At 51.1% G+C, this 15,386-nt stretch overlaps 1 protein-coding gene across 2 annotated transcripts; it reads right to left on the bottom strand.

Moving 5' to 3' along the window:
- Positions 1-2,293: 2,293 nt before the first annotated feature.
- Positions 2,294-5,588, bottom strand: LOC119278537. 2 transcript variants are annotated; one of them, XM_037559872.1, is made up of 6 exons: positions 5,333-5,588; positions 4,968-5,254; positions 4,393-4,508; positions 3,254-4,105; positions 2,968-3,129; positions 2,294-2,885 (listed from the first exon to the last, which is right to left on the bottom strand). In XM_037559872.1, exons 2-6 carry the CDS (start codon positions 5,098-5,100, stop codon positions 2,472-2,474), a joined length of 1,677 nt encoding a protein of 558 aa, XP_037415769.1. In that variant the 5' UTR covers positions 5,101-5,254; positions 5,333-5,588; the 3' UTR covers positions 2,294-2,471. The 2 variants fall into 2 exon arrangements, with proteins under 2 accessions (XP_037415769.1, XP_037415768.1); XM_037559871.1 differs by having other exon boundaries at positions 4,968-5,244; positions 5,333-5,587.
- Positions 5,589-15,386: the final 9,798 nt, after the last annotated feature.

Below are 15,386 nucleotides of genomic sequence, written 5' to 3'. Positions count from 1 at the left end.
CAGGAGCGAGAGGGGAGGTATGTCAGGCACCTCGATGTGGAAGTAGCTCAGGCCCTCGATCCCATGTTCGTACATCATCAACTCCTTCGACACCGAGCGATCTGGGCACAGGAATGCAGGATGCCCCGGATCCGAGCATAGGTAGCAGCACTGTGGGCGAGTACATGTGACCTGAGAATGGCCGGCGAGGCCACAGTTGAAACACCTCAGGAGGTCATTTGTCTGGTCCTCGGGACGCACCGAACCGGGGGCGAAGGCTGGCGGGTCGCAAGCCAGACCCGAGGCCGACGCCGCACCATTACCGCGGCCAAGGCCCCGCTTCTTCTTCTTCTTTGCCCCCTGGCGGCCCCGGCTAGCCCCATTGACGTTGGGAGGGAAGTTAGGTACCGGTGGGTGGGGGCAGTACGCACAGGCTGCTATTGCTGTTGAAGCCGCAGAGGGGTCGGGAGCGGCCCCCGCGGGCCGGGGAGCGGCTGCTGTCACGGTGACGCATCGGAGAGGGGGAGCGGCGGCGTTCGCTCCGCCAGTCCGCGGTAGGGACTGGAGAGCGGGACCGGGAGCGTTCCCGGCGGTCAGCCCGGCCCGGAGAGCGACGCGACGGGGAGCGGCGTTCGGAGCGCGGCGGGGACCGGCGTCCATCCCGCGCCGACAGTAGCAGGCGGAGATCGTCCTCGCGGCGCATCGTGTCGGGGGGGTGGCGTCCCAGCGGTTGTCGGCGCGACACTTGGGGCGGGTCCAGTCGTCGTCCCATTCGCACAGCATGGTCGCAAGGGGAGGTGGCGTAGGGAGGGAACGGGGCGAGGTGGCGGCGGGGAGGGAGGATGGAGCGAGGACTAGGGTCTCGGTCACGGTCTCGTGTGCCCGATTCGGTGGAGGCGACCGAGGGAAGCCAGCCGGGGGCCAGATCGAGTGGGCTAGCGGGTGGGTCGGCCCACCAGCGGCCTCGTGCGGAATGGGCATGCACGTGCGAGGCACGGCCCGCAGATGAGCATCGGGCCCAGGCAACGTAAGGCCCAACTAGGTGCGGCCCAGCCAGCAGGGCGTGGAGGCGACAGCGAGGGATTCCCCAGCCGCCGCGGCCGGCGCCGGCGCCAGAGAGGAAGCTGTAGCGAGCCAGGGGCGACGCGACGAGAGGCGGGGCGAGAAGCGGAGGTCGGAGGAGCCAAATGTCGCGATGAACTGCCGACGCAGGAGAACCGGGGAGCATGCCAGAGCGGCAGCCGGACGGCAAGGCGGGGCACCGGCCGTGCAGGCGACGGCAGCAGGAGGGGCGGAGCGCCACGATGTCCGGGCACAACCTTGGTCGGACCGCCCCGCGACACCCCACGCCGGAGCGCGGCGGCGGCGAGCGGTCCGAGAGCCCAAGGAGGCCTTTTTGCCGGGCGTCGTCGGGGGAGCTGGCGCGGCCGCGAGAGAGTGCCTGAACTACCACGCCGAGGTGGCAGCCCGCTCTCCACGCAGGTCACAGCCAGACGAGCCGGAGGCTCCCGGCGCACGATCGGCCGGCCGGCGGCCACGCCGTCAGCCTCCGCGACATCGGCCCAACGCAGCTCCGAGGTCAGGGTGGGTAGGAGGGGGCGGCAGGCGGCGCATCCGAGGAAGGGGCTACCGCGGGGAGGCGCTCCGGCACCAAGGACGCCGGCGGCGAGTCGCCCTCGGGGGCGCAGGAGCTGTAGGCGGAGTCCATCTCCTTTCTAATATTCTTTGAAGCATAAAGCAAACGAAGTTTGATGTTCCATCACGTGTATTTATTATAGCGTGCTCAATCGATCCCCATGTGTCTGATAAATGTTCTCTCGTTGCTGTGTTGTACGTATAGGCTGGCAAGGATGTGGCGAGTGATCGGCGACGGGGCGACGGTGATGAAGCGCATGGCGGACATGGCGAGCGTGCTTCTCTAGTTGTGGGCCGTGCGGTCGATCATCAAGACTTGTATGTACATGTGCTATCCAGATTGAAGAAGGCAACTGAAAAAGGATTCCCATATTAGGCGGCGCCTGATCTGCTGTCTATTGTGTTCATGTGCATTTTTCCTCGACATGTCTCTGCTTTCTTTCTGCTTCTAACCATCTGATTGATTTCAATTCTTTTATGATATGCATGGCAATATAAAAATAAGTTCATCACTGACATCTGCATGTGCGAAGCAAGAACCGAACAAAAGAAAGTCGAATGGTCTGGGTGTGCACCTGACTGCCTCAGGAGGCTCGCCCCCCATCTACTAGCAATACCATCGTTTAGCACATCAGCACTTTCAAGATATACAAAAACCATACAACTAAACTAGACTGCATAAATGTAAATATGTACCTTCAATACATAAACTGACTTTATAAAATATATGGTTTCATGTGTGCTATAGTTGAGATGCATAAAAAAGATCTATTTATGGGCACCGAGATTAAACATGCGATATTGGCGGAATTCCCTGGGAGTCTAGACAAAGATAAACCACCCTGACATAGATAGATCTACCGGCTGCCGGTATGGCATCGACTACAGGGCCCCATGAGCTCAAATTGAACAGCCAATGGAACTCTCCCAGCTATGTATCTACCAACAGTCTTCACAGCTCTATGAGCTTCGTCAACACCTCTCTTGCTCATCGGCCAGCATTTGGCAATCCTACTTGAGGTAGTGCATTTGCCAATGGTACCAGGCCCTTGAATACACCTATTGTAGTCATAGGTTGTGTCCAGCGTCAAGCGCTCAAGCGAGTGTGTGCTCTCAAGGATGTGAACCGTGAGCTCAACCAGGCTCTTGGCTGAACAGAATCCCGTGATCGTCATGTGTCTGAGGCGGTTATGCGACAAGTCCAGCTTCTGCCTCGGGCATTCGTCATTATCTCCAACAACAGGATAGTGTGTCATGACATACTCATTTACCTGCATACATATATAATGTCAATGTCGAAGTGTAATACGGTAATACCATAGATACATCTGAGAGATATGGATAGTGACTTACGTGTAGGGTGAAAGACTCCAAGGCAGGAGAAGCATCAAGAAAAGAAACCAAAGAAAAGAAGTCATAGCTTGGAGGGAAGCCTTTGGGGAGGACTGCTTTGAGTCTAATTTCCAAGTTCTTGAGGTGGGGTAGCTTGGATTGTAGCAACGGAGTGTTGGCATTCTGAAAAATGATAAATTCCAAGATTAATCATGTGTTCTTGCATCAAACTACTCCTATACACTGTTCCCTATATACTTGAATGGTCCCAATAATTTGATCATTATAAGATGGTAAATGCACATACCTCGCTACGACCAACCAAAATAAGACTCTCAACATTCCTTGCAATGGACGGAAGACTAGTGCGAGCATAAAAAAGAACACCAGACGGGCATGCAGATGATAACTGTACATGCTTAAGTTGAGAACAATTTCTCACGTAGATTTCTGGCAAAGCGCTGTCATAGTTAAAATAGCAGAGGTTTGGAGCATCAATCTCTACAACCCGCAGCATGCTGCAACGTTGAACATGAAATCTCTTAAGATGCTGCATCGTACAAGGTATTTTCAAGCAAATTATCCCATGGCATGCGAATATTCTGAGCTCCTCTAGAATAGAAGATTTTGAAAACAAGTGCTCCAATCCTTCCTCGGTAGTGTGGACAAAAGACAATCTTACAGTTTTCAACCTTGCCAAGGAGCCAAGTGTTGATGTGGGATGAAAAGTGCAAGAGCCGATGTGAAGAAACTGAATTGAACTTGCAGCTCCCTCATCAGACAAAACTGAACACGGGAATTTGTAAATTTTCTTCATGGATAAAGGCATCTCCAAGTAAAGATCTTTAAACCCAGACTTAACGGTTCTTCGGAGCCACCTGTCCAGGTAGGAGGCTTTGATATTGGTGCAAGGGGTAAGAATAAGCCTAAGTGTCTCCACCTTCACCCCTTTGTCATGATGGTTTTTAAGAATTTTGTCAACTTTGTCAATGAGATAGATTTTTCTTTCCTCAAATTCTATGTGACTCAACCCAAGCGCACAGTCGTTGAGTCTGAGTTTGGAATAGCATCTCCATGAACGCAGGAATGCATGAGACACACAGGCAGCACAAGCAGCGTCTTGTATTGGTAAGAGAGAATGTATATGATGTAAGATGTCCTGCAAAAACAAGGTTCATCAGTTATACTGTAGTACCTATTAGCTGACTGCAATAATAAATCTAATCAAAGACCAGTAAAGTAATGAATGAAGATGACAATGCATCAATAGAGCCAAGTAAATGTAAATATCGTTGGAGGAGCACGGGCAAACAGTCGGTTTGTTGTTTTTCCTATCGTCAAAGTTGTATGCCCAAATGTAATAATACGTATTCTTGTGCCAGCAGTTATGATAAAGAATTAATTGTATCTGAATACTTTGTTGACAGCAAAGTAAGTAAAACATACCTCCGGTAGTTTGTCAAAAAGACTTTGTTGTTTCATATTCTCAGCAACTTGAGGAATATCAGTACCACCTTGATGATGGTTTATTTGAGCCGACGAAGCCTTTGATCCACTAGTATCTGCAATACAGCAGAGAAGGTAATACTATGTCACAATTTTACTCGAGCAACTCGGAGAAGACAAGGTAAAATAGTCGGTCCGGCTATAAAGAGTCAATAATCTGAAAAATTGTTTACATGAGCTCTTAGAGAGCTATATATATTTTTCTTTTTACATTCATTCACATAAAAGAGTATAGTAGTAGCACGCTAACCCGAGCATCCATTGAGGATGGTTGAAACTGTTTGGGATATACATACAGTAAGAAATACGGTTTGTCTAATTCACATCTAGATGTTTTTTTAAGGATGTCACATCTAAGCTCCCACAAATATATAATGCAGCAACAAAAAATAAAAATAAAAAACAAAAAAATAAACCACAAACAGAGTGGACATCAGCTTAGATGTGACATAACTATGTCACATCTAGATGTGTCCAGACAGACCCTAAGAAATAAGCGAGGAGAGTATACGTACTTGCAGCAGCCGTATGACGTTTCCGCAGCCAACACCAGCGATGCGGATGCCGTGTCCTGTGCACCGCGTGGAGGATCGCCACGGATCGAGATGGGAAAAAACATAGGCGCCGACGACGACGAGGGGGCGACATGGATGGAGGCTCGAGGAGAGAGATCGTTAGGCTTGAGGAAGGAGGTGGCGGTGAGAGAGATCTGGCGCGGCGACGGCGGAAATTAAGGATCCGCCGACCGCCGCTCTCCTATCTTTTACCTTTATGTATCCGCCCAACGCCCGACTATTGTCCCCTAGGCCCAACAGCCCAGTTAAAAGATGGATCGCTCAAGGTAAAAATAAACAGTAAAGACAATCGAACTCTACTCAACTGGGCGCCTCGCGAGCGGACGGACGGCGAGTCGGCGTTGCCGCGCTGGGCTGACCGGCTGAGCAAGGGGCGACGAGCGACGCGGCGGCCGGCGGCCTTGGCTGTGGGTTGGGAGGGCAGCCAGATTTGCTAGTTTCTATTACCTCCGTTCCCCCAAAAAGAGATGTATCTAGTCTAGACACTCATAATGGGGATTGAATTTACACCGGAAGAGAGAGAGAGAAAGAGGATCCTTTTTTTTAATAATAAAGGGGTGAAGAGAGAGAGAAAGAGATAGAAAGGGATCTGGGGAGACCGCCGCGCCCGGCCCGGGCCTGGACTGGAGAGAAAGCCAGCGGTGCTGCGAGCCACATCGATAGCTCCGCCCTTGACGATAGCGTTTCCTTTTTTCTTTTTTTGAGACAAACGATAGCGTTTCCTGTTAATAGCGACTAGATTTCCCTTGATTTTGGCCTCTCTCTGTAATGCAACGTGAAGGCCCAGCCCATCCATATACGTCAGACAAAAAAGTAGGCTATTGTACAAGGCAATGGGGAACGCACGCACGCCTAGGTCAGATCAGATCAGATCGTGGCTACGTTGGTTGGTGGCAGGGCCGGCCCTGAGGGGGGGCGGCCGCCCCGGCCCCCCCAGGTCCAGGGGCCCCCCACGTCGCACATAGCCCATGGGACTCAGAAGCAGGGACGCTAAACACTTGTATTAGACCCGATCGATTAATACGCAGCCGCAAGGGCCTACCAGCCAGATGCAGCGAGTTCACGATGATGATGGCGAGAAGTTTGCTGTAATTGCCAGTTTTCTTAGGAGGCTGAGCCGACGAGCCGTAACGATCCCGATTCCAGGCTCCAGGTCGAGAGACGAGTTGCTGGCGCTGGACGAACCGCCGCTAGGGTTCAGTACTCCCAAGAACTCCGCTCCGCTCTCTGGTTTCTAGGCGCTGGACGCGCACGCCCTTTGCCGAGCGCCTCCGGCAGGAGCCAGATGCAAATTCACATCGTGTTATCATTGAGATGGGAACTCACCGATCCAAGGTAGGCCTATATCATATCTTTAATTTATCACTTCCTATGTTCTATTCACATACATTATCTATCTATAGATTCACGTTCGCTCGTCTGTTGCATTGTCTTGTGTGACGTGATTAGCTCCATCAGTTGATCGTGACGCATCTCGTAAGATTCACAAACATAGGTCTATAAGAGCCCCATAATTCCTACACTGGCCTTCGTCCTGGCGCGCGCAGCATGGAGGGTAGACTGTTGTGCTATATTGGCGTTCTATGTGTATGGTGTGGATTTTTTAAATCTTGACCTATTCTAATTAAGTAATTTATCTTCATATACATCATGCATATATATAGCTTGCATTGTTCAAGTTTTGAGGCAAATTTTTAGCGCGCATGGCCATTAAAAAGTATATGTGGAGATTCCGTCGGTGACACACTATTCGTATTTTTTTTCTCGCTCTTAATATATAGCAGCTCAGCTGTCATTTCCTAAAAAAGTGTATTGAAAAGAAGTTTTTGACCATAAATTAGACCAGTCAAATTGTGAGACAAATATTTTGGTGGACTGCTCGACACCTCAAGGGGGTGCGGCTATCTCATTATATATAAGTACCAAAGGGTATAATATACAAGATGTATATACAAGTCTACGTATACACAAGTCTACGTACATATACAGTCTAACACCCTCCCTCAATCTTAACTGTGACCTGAAGTACAAACTAAGTTAAGATTGCGCCTACAGCCTACAAACTGTGGTTGAGGAAGAGGCTTCGTGAAGATGTCAGCAAGTTGATCCTTTGATGAGATGAACTTGATGCTAAGTAGCTTCTGTGCAACTCGTTCTCGAACAAAGTGATAGTCAACCTCAATATGTTTCGTCCGAGCATGAAACACAGGATTAGATGACAAGTATGTAGCACCAATGTTGTCACACCAAAGTACCGGAGGATGAGCTGAAGAGACTCTCAACTCACGCAACAAGGACTGAATCCAAATGATCTCAGTTGTCGCATCAGCCACTGCTTTGTACTCAGCTTCTGTGCTGCTGCGAGACACCGTAGCCTGCTTGCGAGCATTCCAAGCAACCAAATTAGAACCAAGAAACACTGCATACCCCCCCGTGGATCGACGGTCATCAGGACTACCAACCCAGTCTGCATCGGAGAAGGCTGAGATGTCAGAAGATGGCGCAGGTTGGAGGAGCAAACCATGAGAAGCAGTGAGACAGACATAATGCAGGATACACTTCACAGCTGACCAATGAGAAGTCCTGGGTGCATGGAGAAACTGACAGACACGGTTGACTGCATAAGAGACATCTGGTCTGGTGATAGTAAGATACTGCAGACCTCCAACAAGACTGCGGTACTCAGTGGCATCATCAGGTGAAAGAGGATCTCCATTAAGAGCAGACAACCGATCAGTGGCAGACATCGGAGTACTGGAAGGTTTACACTTCAACATACCAGCACGACGTAACAGGTCGAGAGCGTACTTCTTCTGAGAAAGAGTTAACCCAGGAGAAGACCGTGAAACCTTCAGGCCAAGGAAGAAGTGTAGAGCACCAAGGTCCTTGACAGCAAAATCACCACTCAAAGCAGCAACAAGACGATCGGCAGCAGCATCTGAGGAACTAATGAGGATGATATCATCAACATAGACCAGCAAGTACATCGTAACTTCAGGTCACTGAAGCAGAAACAATGATGCGTCAGCAGTGGAGGGGATGAAACCAAGCGCCCGCAGAACAGATCCAAGACGTGCGTGCCATGCACGTGGAGCCTGTTTGAGTCCATATAGCGCCTTGACAAGACGACAGAGATGGTGAGGACGGTCAGGATCCACAAACCCTGGCGGCTGTCGCATATAAACCTCCTCCTCTAAAACTCCATGCAAGAAAGCATTCTGCACATCAAGTTGACGAAGGAACCATCCTCGAGTAACAGCAAGGGACAACAGCAAACGAATAGTAGTGGGCTTGATAACTGGACTGAATGTGTCTGCATAATCAAGACCATACCTCTGTTTGAAACCCTTAGCAACGAGCCTCGCTTTGTAGCGTTCAATGGAGCCATCAGCATGCCTCTTGACTTTAAACACCCATTTAGAATCAATAATGTTGATCCCAGATACTGGAGGAACAAGCTGCCATGTGTCATTCTGCAACAGCGCCTGAAACTCCTGTTCCATCGCAGCACGCCAGTGAGGAATGCTCAGGGCAGCCTGAAAATGACGAGGCTCAGCAGTAGGATCCTCCACAGCATGAGCCATACAAGCAGCAAGCCACGCCACAGTCCCATCGGTACGGATCTTTGGCTGGAACACTCCTGTCTGGCTGCGTGTGCGGGCTCGAGGAGCAGCAGCAGGTGGCGGCAACACCGGACTAGACTCGGGTGGCGACAGAGGAGAGGCCGAGCCACCCGAGCCTGGTGATGTAGGAGAGCCAGGCGGCGTGGAGCCCGCGCCCGAGCTCACGCCGGAGCCAGGCGGCGTTGGGGCCGGCGAGACCGGCCCATCTGGAGCCAGACCCGGCCCCCGTGAAGAAGCGCCTGATCCAGGCGAGGAGGCGACCGGCTCGGGGGAGGCCCGCACCGAGGCAGCAGCCGGCTGGGGAGTTGCTCGTGCCGAGGCAGCAGCCGGCTCGGGAGAGGCCCGCTCCACGGCCGGCTCGGGGGAAGCCCGCATGGGGGGCGGGAGCGACGCCCGGGTGGTGGCCGCGGGTGCAGCCCCGTCGGGTAGGCGGGCGCCACCCGGTATGCATGCCCCATGCAGAGGACCGTCGTCCAGGTCCAGGGCTGCCGGCGGTGCCTGTTCCTCAAGGAGCTCAAGACGAGCACCACGTCCAACACCTGCAGCATGATTAGGAAGCAACGCAGGAGCATATGCAGCATCTACAAATTGACCAGGCGAAGGTGTGATAGAGGAAACGTCCGGTGGAGGAGTGGTAGAGTTGTTCGGAAGTGCACGAAAAGGGAACACATTCTCATCAAACACGACGTCACGAGAGATGTAAACGCGATTTGTGGGAATATGTAGGCATTTGTACCCTTTGTGAAGGGAACTATAGCCAAGAAAAACACACTTTTTCGACCGAAACTCTAGCTTATGTTTGTTATACGGACGCAAATGAGGCCAACAAGCACACCCAAACACTTTGAGAAAGGTGTAGTCTGGAAGTTCATTAAGCAAGAGTTTAAGTGGAGTTTTCATATTCAGTAGTCGTGAGGGCAGCCTATTGATCAAAAAACAGGCAGTGGAAAAAGCATCACTCCAGAACCTAAAAGGAACGGAGGCATGAGCTAATAAAGTAATGCCAGTTTCTACAAGATGACGATGCTTACGTTCAGCAGCCCCATTCTGCTGATGTGTATAAGGACAAGACACACGATGTGTGATCCCAAGTTTGTTAAAGAACAAGTTGAGATGATGATATTCACCCCCCAGTCGGTTTGAACATGAATAATTTTCTGACTAAGGAGACGCTCAACGTGTGCTTGAAACTGTAGAAAAACATCAAACACATCAGACTTTTTCTTAATAAGATAAAGCCAAGTAAACCGACTGTAAGCATCAATGAAACTGACATAATAATTGTGTCCACTAACAGACGTTTGGGCATGACCCCAGACGTCGGAAAAAACAAGCTCAAGAGGATGTTTCACAACACGACTAGACTCTGAAAACGGAAGTTGGTGACTCTTGCCCTGCTGACAGTCATCACAAATAGTTTCAGCAGTTTTATTTGACACAACTGGTAGCTCATGACGATGTAACACATGACGAGCTATAGGAGCAGCAGGATGACCAAGGCGCGCATGCCAATGTGTAGGAGACACACGAACACCACTGAGGCCTTGGGGAGAAAACTGCATAGGAGGTGCGGTGGGCGCGTCAAGTGCGTACAGGACACCGCGAAGACGACCACTAAGCAGAACGGCCCTCGTGTCCCGATCCTTGATAAAGAAACGAAAATGGTGAAACTCAGCATGGACATTATTATCACGAGTAAGTTGTGGAACAGATAACAAACTACGTGAAGCAGTGGGAATACGAAGAACATTAGAAAGATGCAGTTTCCGTGAATTGTGTGCAAGAAGTGATGCCTAACCAACATGAGAGATGCGCATACCTGCTCCATTAGCGGTGTGCACCTGATCATGGCCACGATACGGCTCCTGAGTGGAGAGCTTGCCCATGTCGTTGGTGAGGTGGTTCGTAGCGCCCGTGTCCATGTACCATGTAGGATCAATGGAGTAAGACGGAGTGCGGCCATGGTCAGGACCCGTCACGGCGGCCGCGGCTTGCTTTTCATTCCCTTTGCCATTGTTGCCGAGGCCTAGGAAGTCTTGCTTGTAACGACGATGACAGCGAGACGCAACTGGCGCTCAATGCCACAGAGCTGACAGGCCTGCGGAGCTCCGCAGGAAGAGCAACATGCCACCGGACGGTTGCCGCCCGTGATGTTCGGAGCGTTGCCCCGCGAGGCCGGCGAAGATGGCGCCGGTCTACCCCCTGAAGATGGCGCCCGGGGGGTTTTGCCACGAGTGGCCGCATTGGCGGAGGCGAAACCGGGGGTGGCGCGGCACGCCTTGATGCGCTGTTCACGACCGAGTAGGCGTGCATAGAGCTCCCGAGGTGGGAGCGGATCGTCACGGCCATGGACGTTCTCAACGAGGTTGTCATAGTCATCATCAAGCCCATTCAGCACGAAGGTGGTGAACTCCTCATCCTGCAGTGGCTGGCCAACGGAGGCCAACGTGTCGGCGAGACCCCGCATCTTGTTGAAGTAGTCCGTGATGCTGAGGTCACCAAGCTTAGTCTCGCCCAGCTCAGTGCGTATAGAATGAGCACGCGCTTGAGACTGAGAGGCGAAGCTGGTGTGAAGGGCCGCCCACGCCTCTCGGGACGTAGCGGCGAAGATGACCAGCGACGAGACACTCGGGGTGAGCGAGGACTGGATGGCGGAGAGGATGGCCTGATCCTGGGCCACCCAGGTGTGATAGGCCGGGTGATGAGGAGGCGGACACGGGATGGATCCGTCAACATAGCCTTCCAGGTAGCGGCTCCGCAGAAGAGGCATGACCTGAGCACGCCAGGACAAGTAGTTGTCCGGCGTGAGTTTCACCGGCAACAGGTGCGAGAAGTAGAACGGCGCCGGCATCGCAGTTAGATCGGTAGGAGCGGGCGGCGGTGCATAGTGGCCCAGCGAGGGCGCCGCCCCGGAAGGCGCCGAGTAGAGCGGGTAGTGCCCTGAGGATGCACCCGGGACCCCGTACAGCGAGGCAGCCGCAACCCCATGCGACGCCGCGCCGGGTTGAGGCAGCGCCGAGTAGTGCAGGGGCGACGCCGGGTAGTGGTGCGTCGGGGGCGCAGCATAGGGTGGCGGCGGGGCGCCGTATCCGGGCGGCGGCGGGCCGTAGTACGACGACGGCGGCGGCGGCGGCGCCCCGTAGCCTGGAGGCGGGGCGACGTAGGGTTCCGGCGGCGGCAGCGCCCCGTAACCTGGTGGCGGGGCGATGGAGGAGCCCGGCGGCGGCGGGGCCCCGTAGGGCGGAGCCGGATGGGACGACGACGGCGGCGGCGGCCCGCCATGGACAAGGGCAGGGGCGCTGCCCGTGGAAGGGTCCACCCCGGTGGCTTGGGAGATCGCCGCGCCTGGAGATGACGAAGACGCAGAGGCACCATAGGCCATCGCGAGGGGCCGCGAGGCAAGGAACGGTGAAGCAAGGGCCGGCGCCGGGGCAGCGGCGGGAGCGACGACGGCGATCGGCGCGGCAGCAGCGGCGGCGGTGGCGGCGGCGGCGGCGGTGGCGGCGGCGGCGGAAGCGGATGACATCGTAACCTAATTTGATACCATGTGAGACAAATATTTTGGTGGACTGCTTGACACCTCAAGGGGGTGCGGCTATCTCATTATATATAAGTACCAAAGGATACAATATACAAGATGTATATACAAGTCTACGTATACACAAGTCTACGTACATATACAGTCTAACACAAATGTGGGTTCTATGTAATGAAAAACAAACGGTTAAGTTCTTATTGAGAAGAAGTTTTTGATAATAAAAAATTTCAGTGATAAAAATTTATTACAATGGATGGAGTATATGAAAGTGCCCTGAGATTAAAAAATTCAATGCTAAAAATTTATTACAATGGAGGGAGTATATGAAAGGCCCCTGAGTTTTAGGTTCGCCCCGGGCCCCAAAATCTCAGGACCGGCCCTGGTTGGTGGCTGCTACGCACAACGTGAAGGGAGGCCTCTGCTGCTATTGGGGAGGGCAACCGTCTAGAGTAGAGTAGTTCATGATCCATCCACATGGAGCTTCCAATCTTTAGTCCAGTCCAGAATTACTCAAGGGGAAATCAAGACCATGCACGGGCAGAACCAACATGAGGGGCAACTAGGCATGCAAAAATGGTTAGATTACCAGTTTCTCTTCTTCTCAATTACTTAGTCTTACAAGTACGTAGAGCCCAAGTAGGAGTACAAGATTTGATCTCTATAAACTACTTCCTCCGTCTGAAAATATTTGTCATCAGAATGGATAAAAGGAGATGTATGCAGAACTAAAATACATCTAGATACATACCCTTTTATTCATTTTGATGACAAGTATTTTCAGATGGAAGGAGTACAAAAAATATATTAACCGTGAGACATGGTTTTGCATTGGTTATCCGTTCCACTAGTTGACATCCGAATTGCTTTCAGAATTTGCTTTATGGAAACTTCTGATTGAAATTGGATTTATTCATATCTTGCGCCAATTTTCTTTGCTTGATTAGGATGGACATATGGTTCATCAAAATAGGCTATTGTCCCACTAAAAAAACTAGGCCACTGTGTCTCTCCATCATCTTCTTATAAGTTTACACACTGAAGGCCCGCTCCCCCCTATGTCAGAATTCTGGCTCCGTCCCTGCCTAGAAATATGATGGTTATACTTTGGGCCCTGTCCATACACCTAAATTAAATAAACAGGGGTCAATAAAGAAGAGAAGAAAACCGACCCACCATGAACTTCCTATTTTGCCAGCTGCAAATCCACACAAAAGAAGACAAGAAAACTGCGGAAGAAGCAAGGCCTCACCTCCGGTTAAAGCAAGCTCATCTATAATAACTAAATAGATGATCCCCACTAACCTATTTCTCTACACATGCAAGCTATACACATCAGCAAGCTTCTGATTGGTCCACATCACCCCACATGCACATGCAACCACGTCACTTCTCCCATATGCGTGAACCGAACCATTTGTATCTGTCCCCACGTCTAATTTCTAATCGTCCATTCCTTTGCCCTCCCACCTTCTGTAACTGAAGAGTCAATCTAATCGTCCTTCTTTATGATAAAAAACTGAAGAGTCCATCTAATATGCACACAAACAGGTCATGTGTATCCAGTACTCGAACCCAACTGGAGAGTGACCCAGTGAGGCGTAGCGACGCTGCCGAAGTGCCAAGCGACCCCCGGTGATCCAAGCACGACATACAGTGTGACCCCGGTGAGCCACCCACGATCCCGGCGACGTCGCCCGACCTCGCTACCCGGCGTCCCCATCGGTGCCGCCACATGTGACCTCGGTGAGCCACCCGGCGACCCCCCCTGCGTGTGATGCCGCTCCGGCGACCCTCTCTCACCGTGTGTCCGTTTGTCCATCGACCACTTTAGCTGATGTATAGGGGGAGACCAATTCCGTGGGCACTCTGTAACCACTGCAGGTCAACCTAGCCTCGCACCCCGTTGCAGGTAAATCGAGCCTCCGCGGACCCATTCCCCGCGCCCCGGCGTCGACAAGAGCTCCCGATGAGCCGCACGCGCCACTGTCAGTGTCTTTCCTCCACAACACCTGCACCAAAGGTGGAGGCTCTCCTTCCTCTATTTCTCTCCAGATCTGAGTGATTTTGTTGAGTTAGCCTGGGTTGCAAGCTCTGATTCGTGTGTGGCAGGCAATTTTTTGAGAAGAAAGCTCTATTCCGTGGGCACTCTGTAATCTCCTATTCCGTCTCCAGCCACTTCCTCCGGGGCAGAAAGTCCAGTCTCCAGCAATGCTGGCAAGCATTTTTCACGGCGGATTCGTGATCATGTTTCCAATCCGGTTGGTTTTAATCCGAAGCACTAGATGGTGAAAAAATTCTCTTCATTTGTTTTCTTTAGTGTTCTTGAAGAAATAAACAAATGAAGCTTACCATTTATGACGTGCAACTACAAACCTGTATCTTTCTCTATATACTCTCTCACTTACATACACATATATGTTAGTTTAGTAAAAAAAATTGGTATTTCTAATGCTGCCCATTGTTTTTTTGCAGAATCAGAGCATATGTGATATTTCTGCACCGTCCGTATTTCTATTTACTTTCAGGTATGTTGTTGCCTAGCAGTTAGAATTCATAAGTTAGACAAAGTATATTTGTTTCATTAATTTTCATACTGCCGCTTTTGATGGTGTACATGATGTAGGCAGCAGTATCTAGCACTTCCCCTCCCACTTCTTTGGAGTAGTTCCACGTTTTATTTCCAACAGGTGGTCGTACCCTGTTCACATGGAATTGTTAAGTCTCAGAAACTCATCATGTTCTTACAGGTTTCTTCTCAGATTCTTTATGTACATAGAGCAAGTACTATGACTCAACACACTGTCTTCTAGGACTAATTCTGCACCCGTTGTGTTTGAGAGAAGATGTTTATTCTTCTTCTTTCACATTTAGCAGAAACAATTGCTAACACACGTGCTAGAATTTGGTGTGTATCCATCATGAATTCAATCTGCTTATTCATGTTCGCCACTACATCCATGTCTATTAAATCATGGATGCTTATGTCACTCATATTGATCCCTAATATTTTAATGCAGAGATGAAGACTTGGATTTGCTTTTGCTTTGGGCTCATCATTTGTGCGGATATTTTGTATCTCGAGATTTATTGCACGTAATGGTGTTGATTAATCTCAGTTTATGAAAACGCAAATTGTATCTGGTAAGAATTTTGGTACAGTTTGTGTTCCGAGAATTTCAGTACAGTTTGTGCTTTTCA

Source organism: Triticum dicoccoides, chromosome 3B (genome assembly GCF_002162155.2).
Source record: "Triticum dicoccoides isolate Atlit2015 ecotype Zavitan chromosome 3B, WEW_v2.0, whole genome shotgun sequence".
In the NCBI taxonomy this organism is placed as follows: Eukaryota; Viridiplantae; Streptophyta; class Magnoliopsida; order Poales; family Poaceae; genus Triticum; species Triticum dicoccoides.
This window is presented reverse-complemented; position numbering and strand designations above follow the sequence as displayed.

Bases quoted from the DNA above. Each gene is read 5' to 3' on its own strand.
- LOC119278537 (XM_037559872.1), bottom strand. From the start codon at position 5,100: ATGTCGCCCCCTCGTCGTCGTCGGCGCCTATGTTTTTTCCCATCTCGA. The intron at 4,509-4,967 runs GTACGTATACTC...GCTGTATTGCAG, and splicing joins ACGTCATACGGCTGCTGCAA to ATACTAGTGGATCAAAGGCT. The intron at 4,106-4,392 runs GTATGTTTTACT...TTGTTTTTGCAG, and splicing joins TTTTTGACAAACTACCGGAG to GACATCTTACATCATATACA.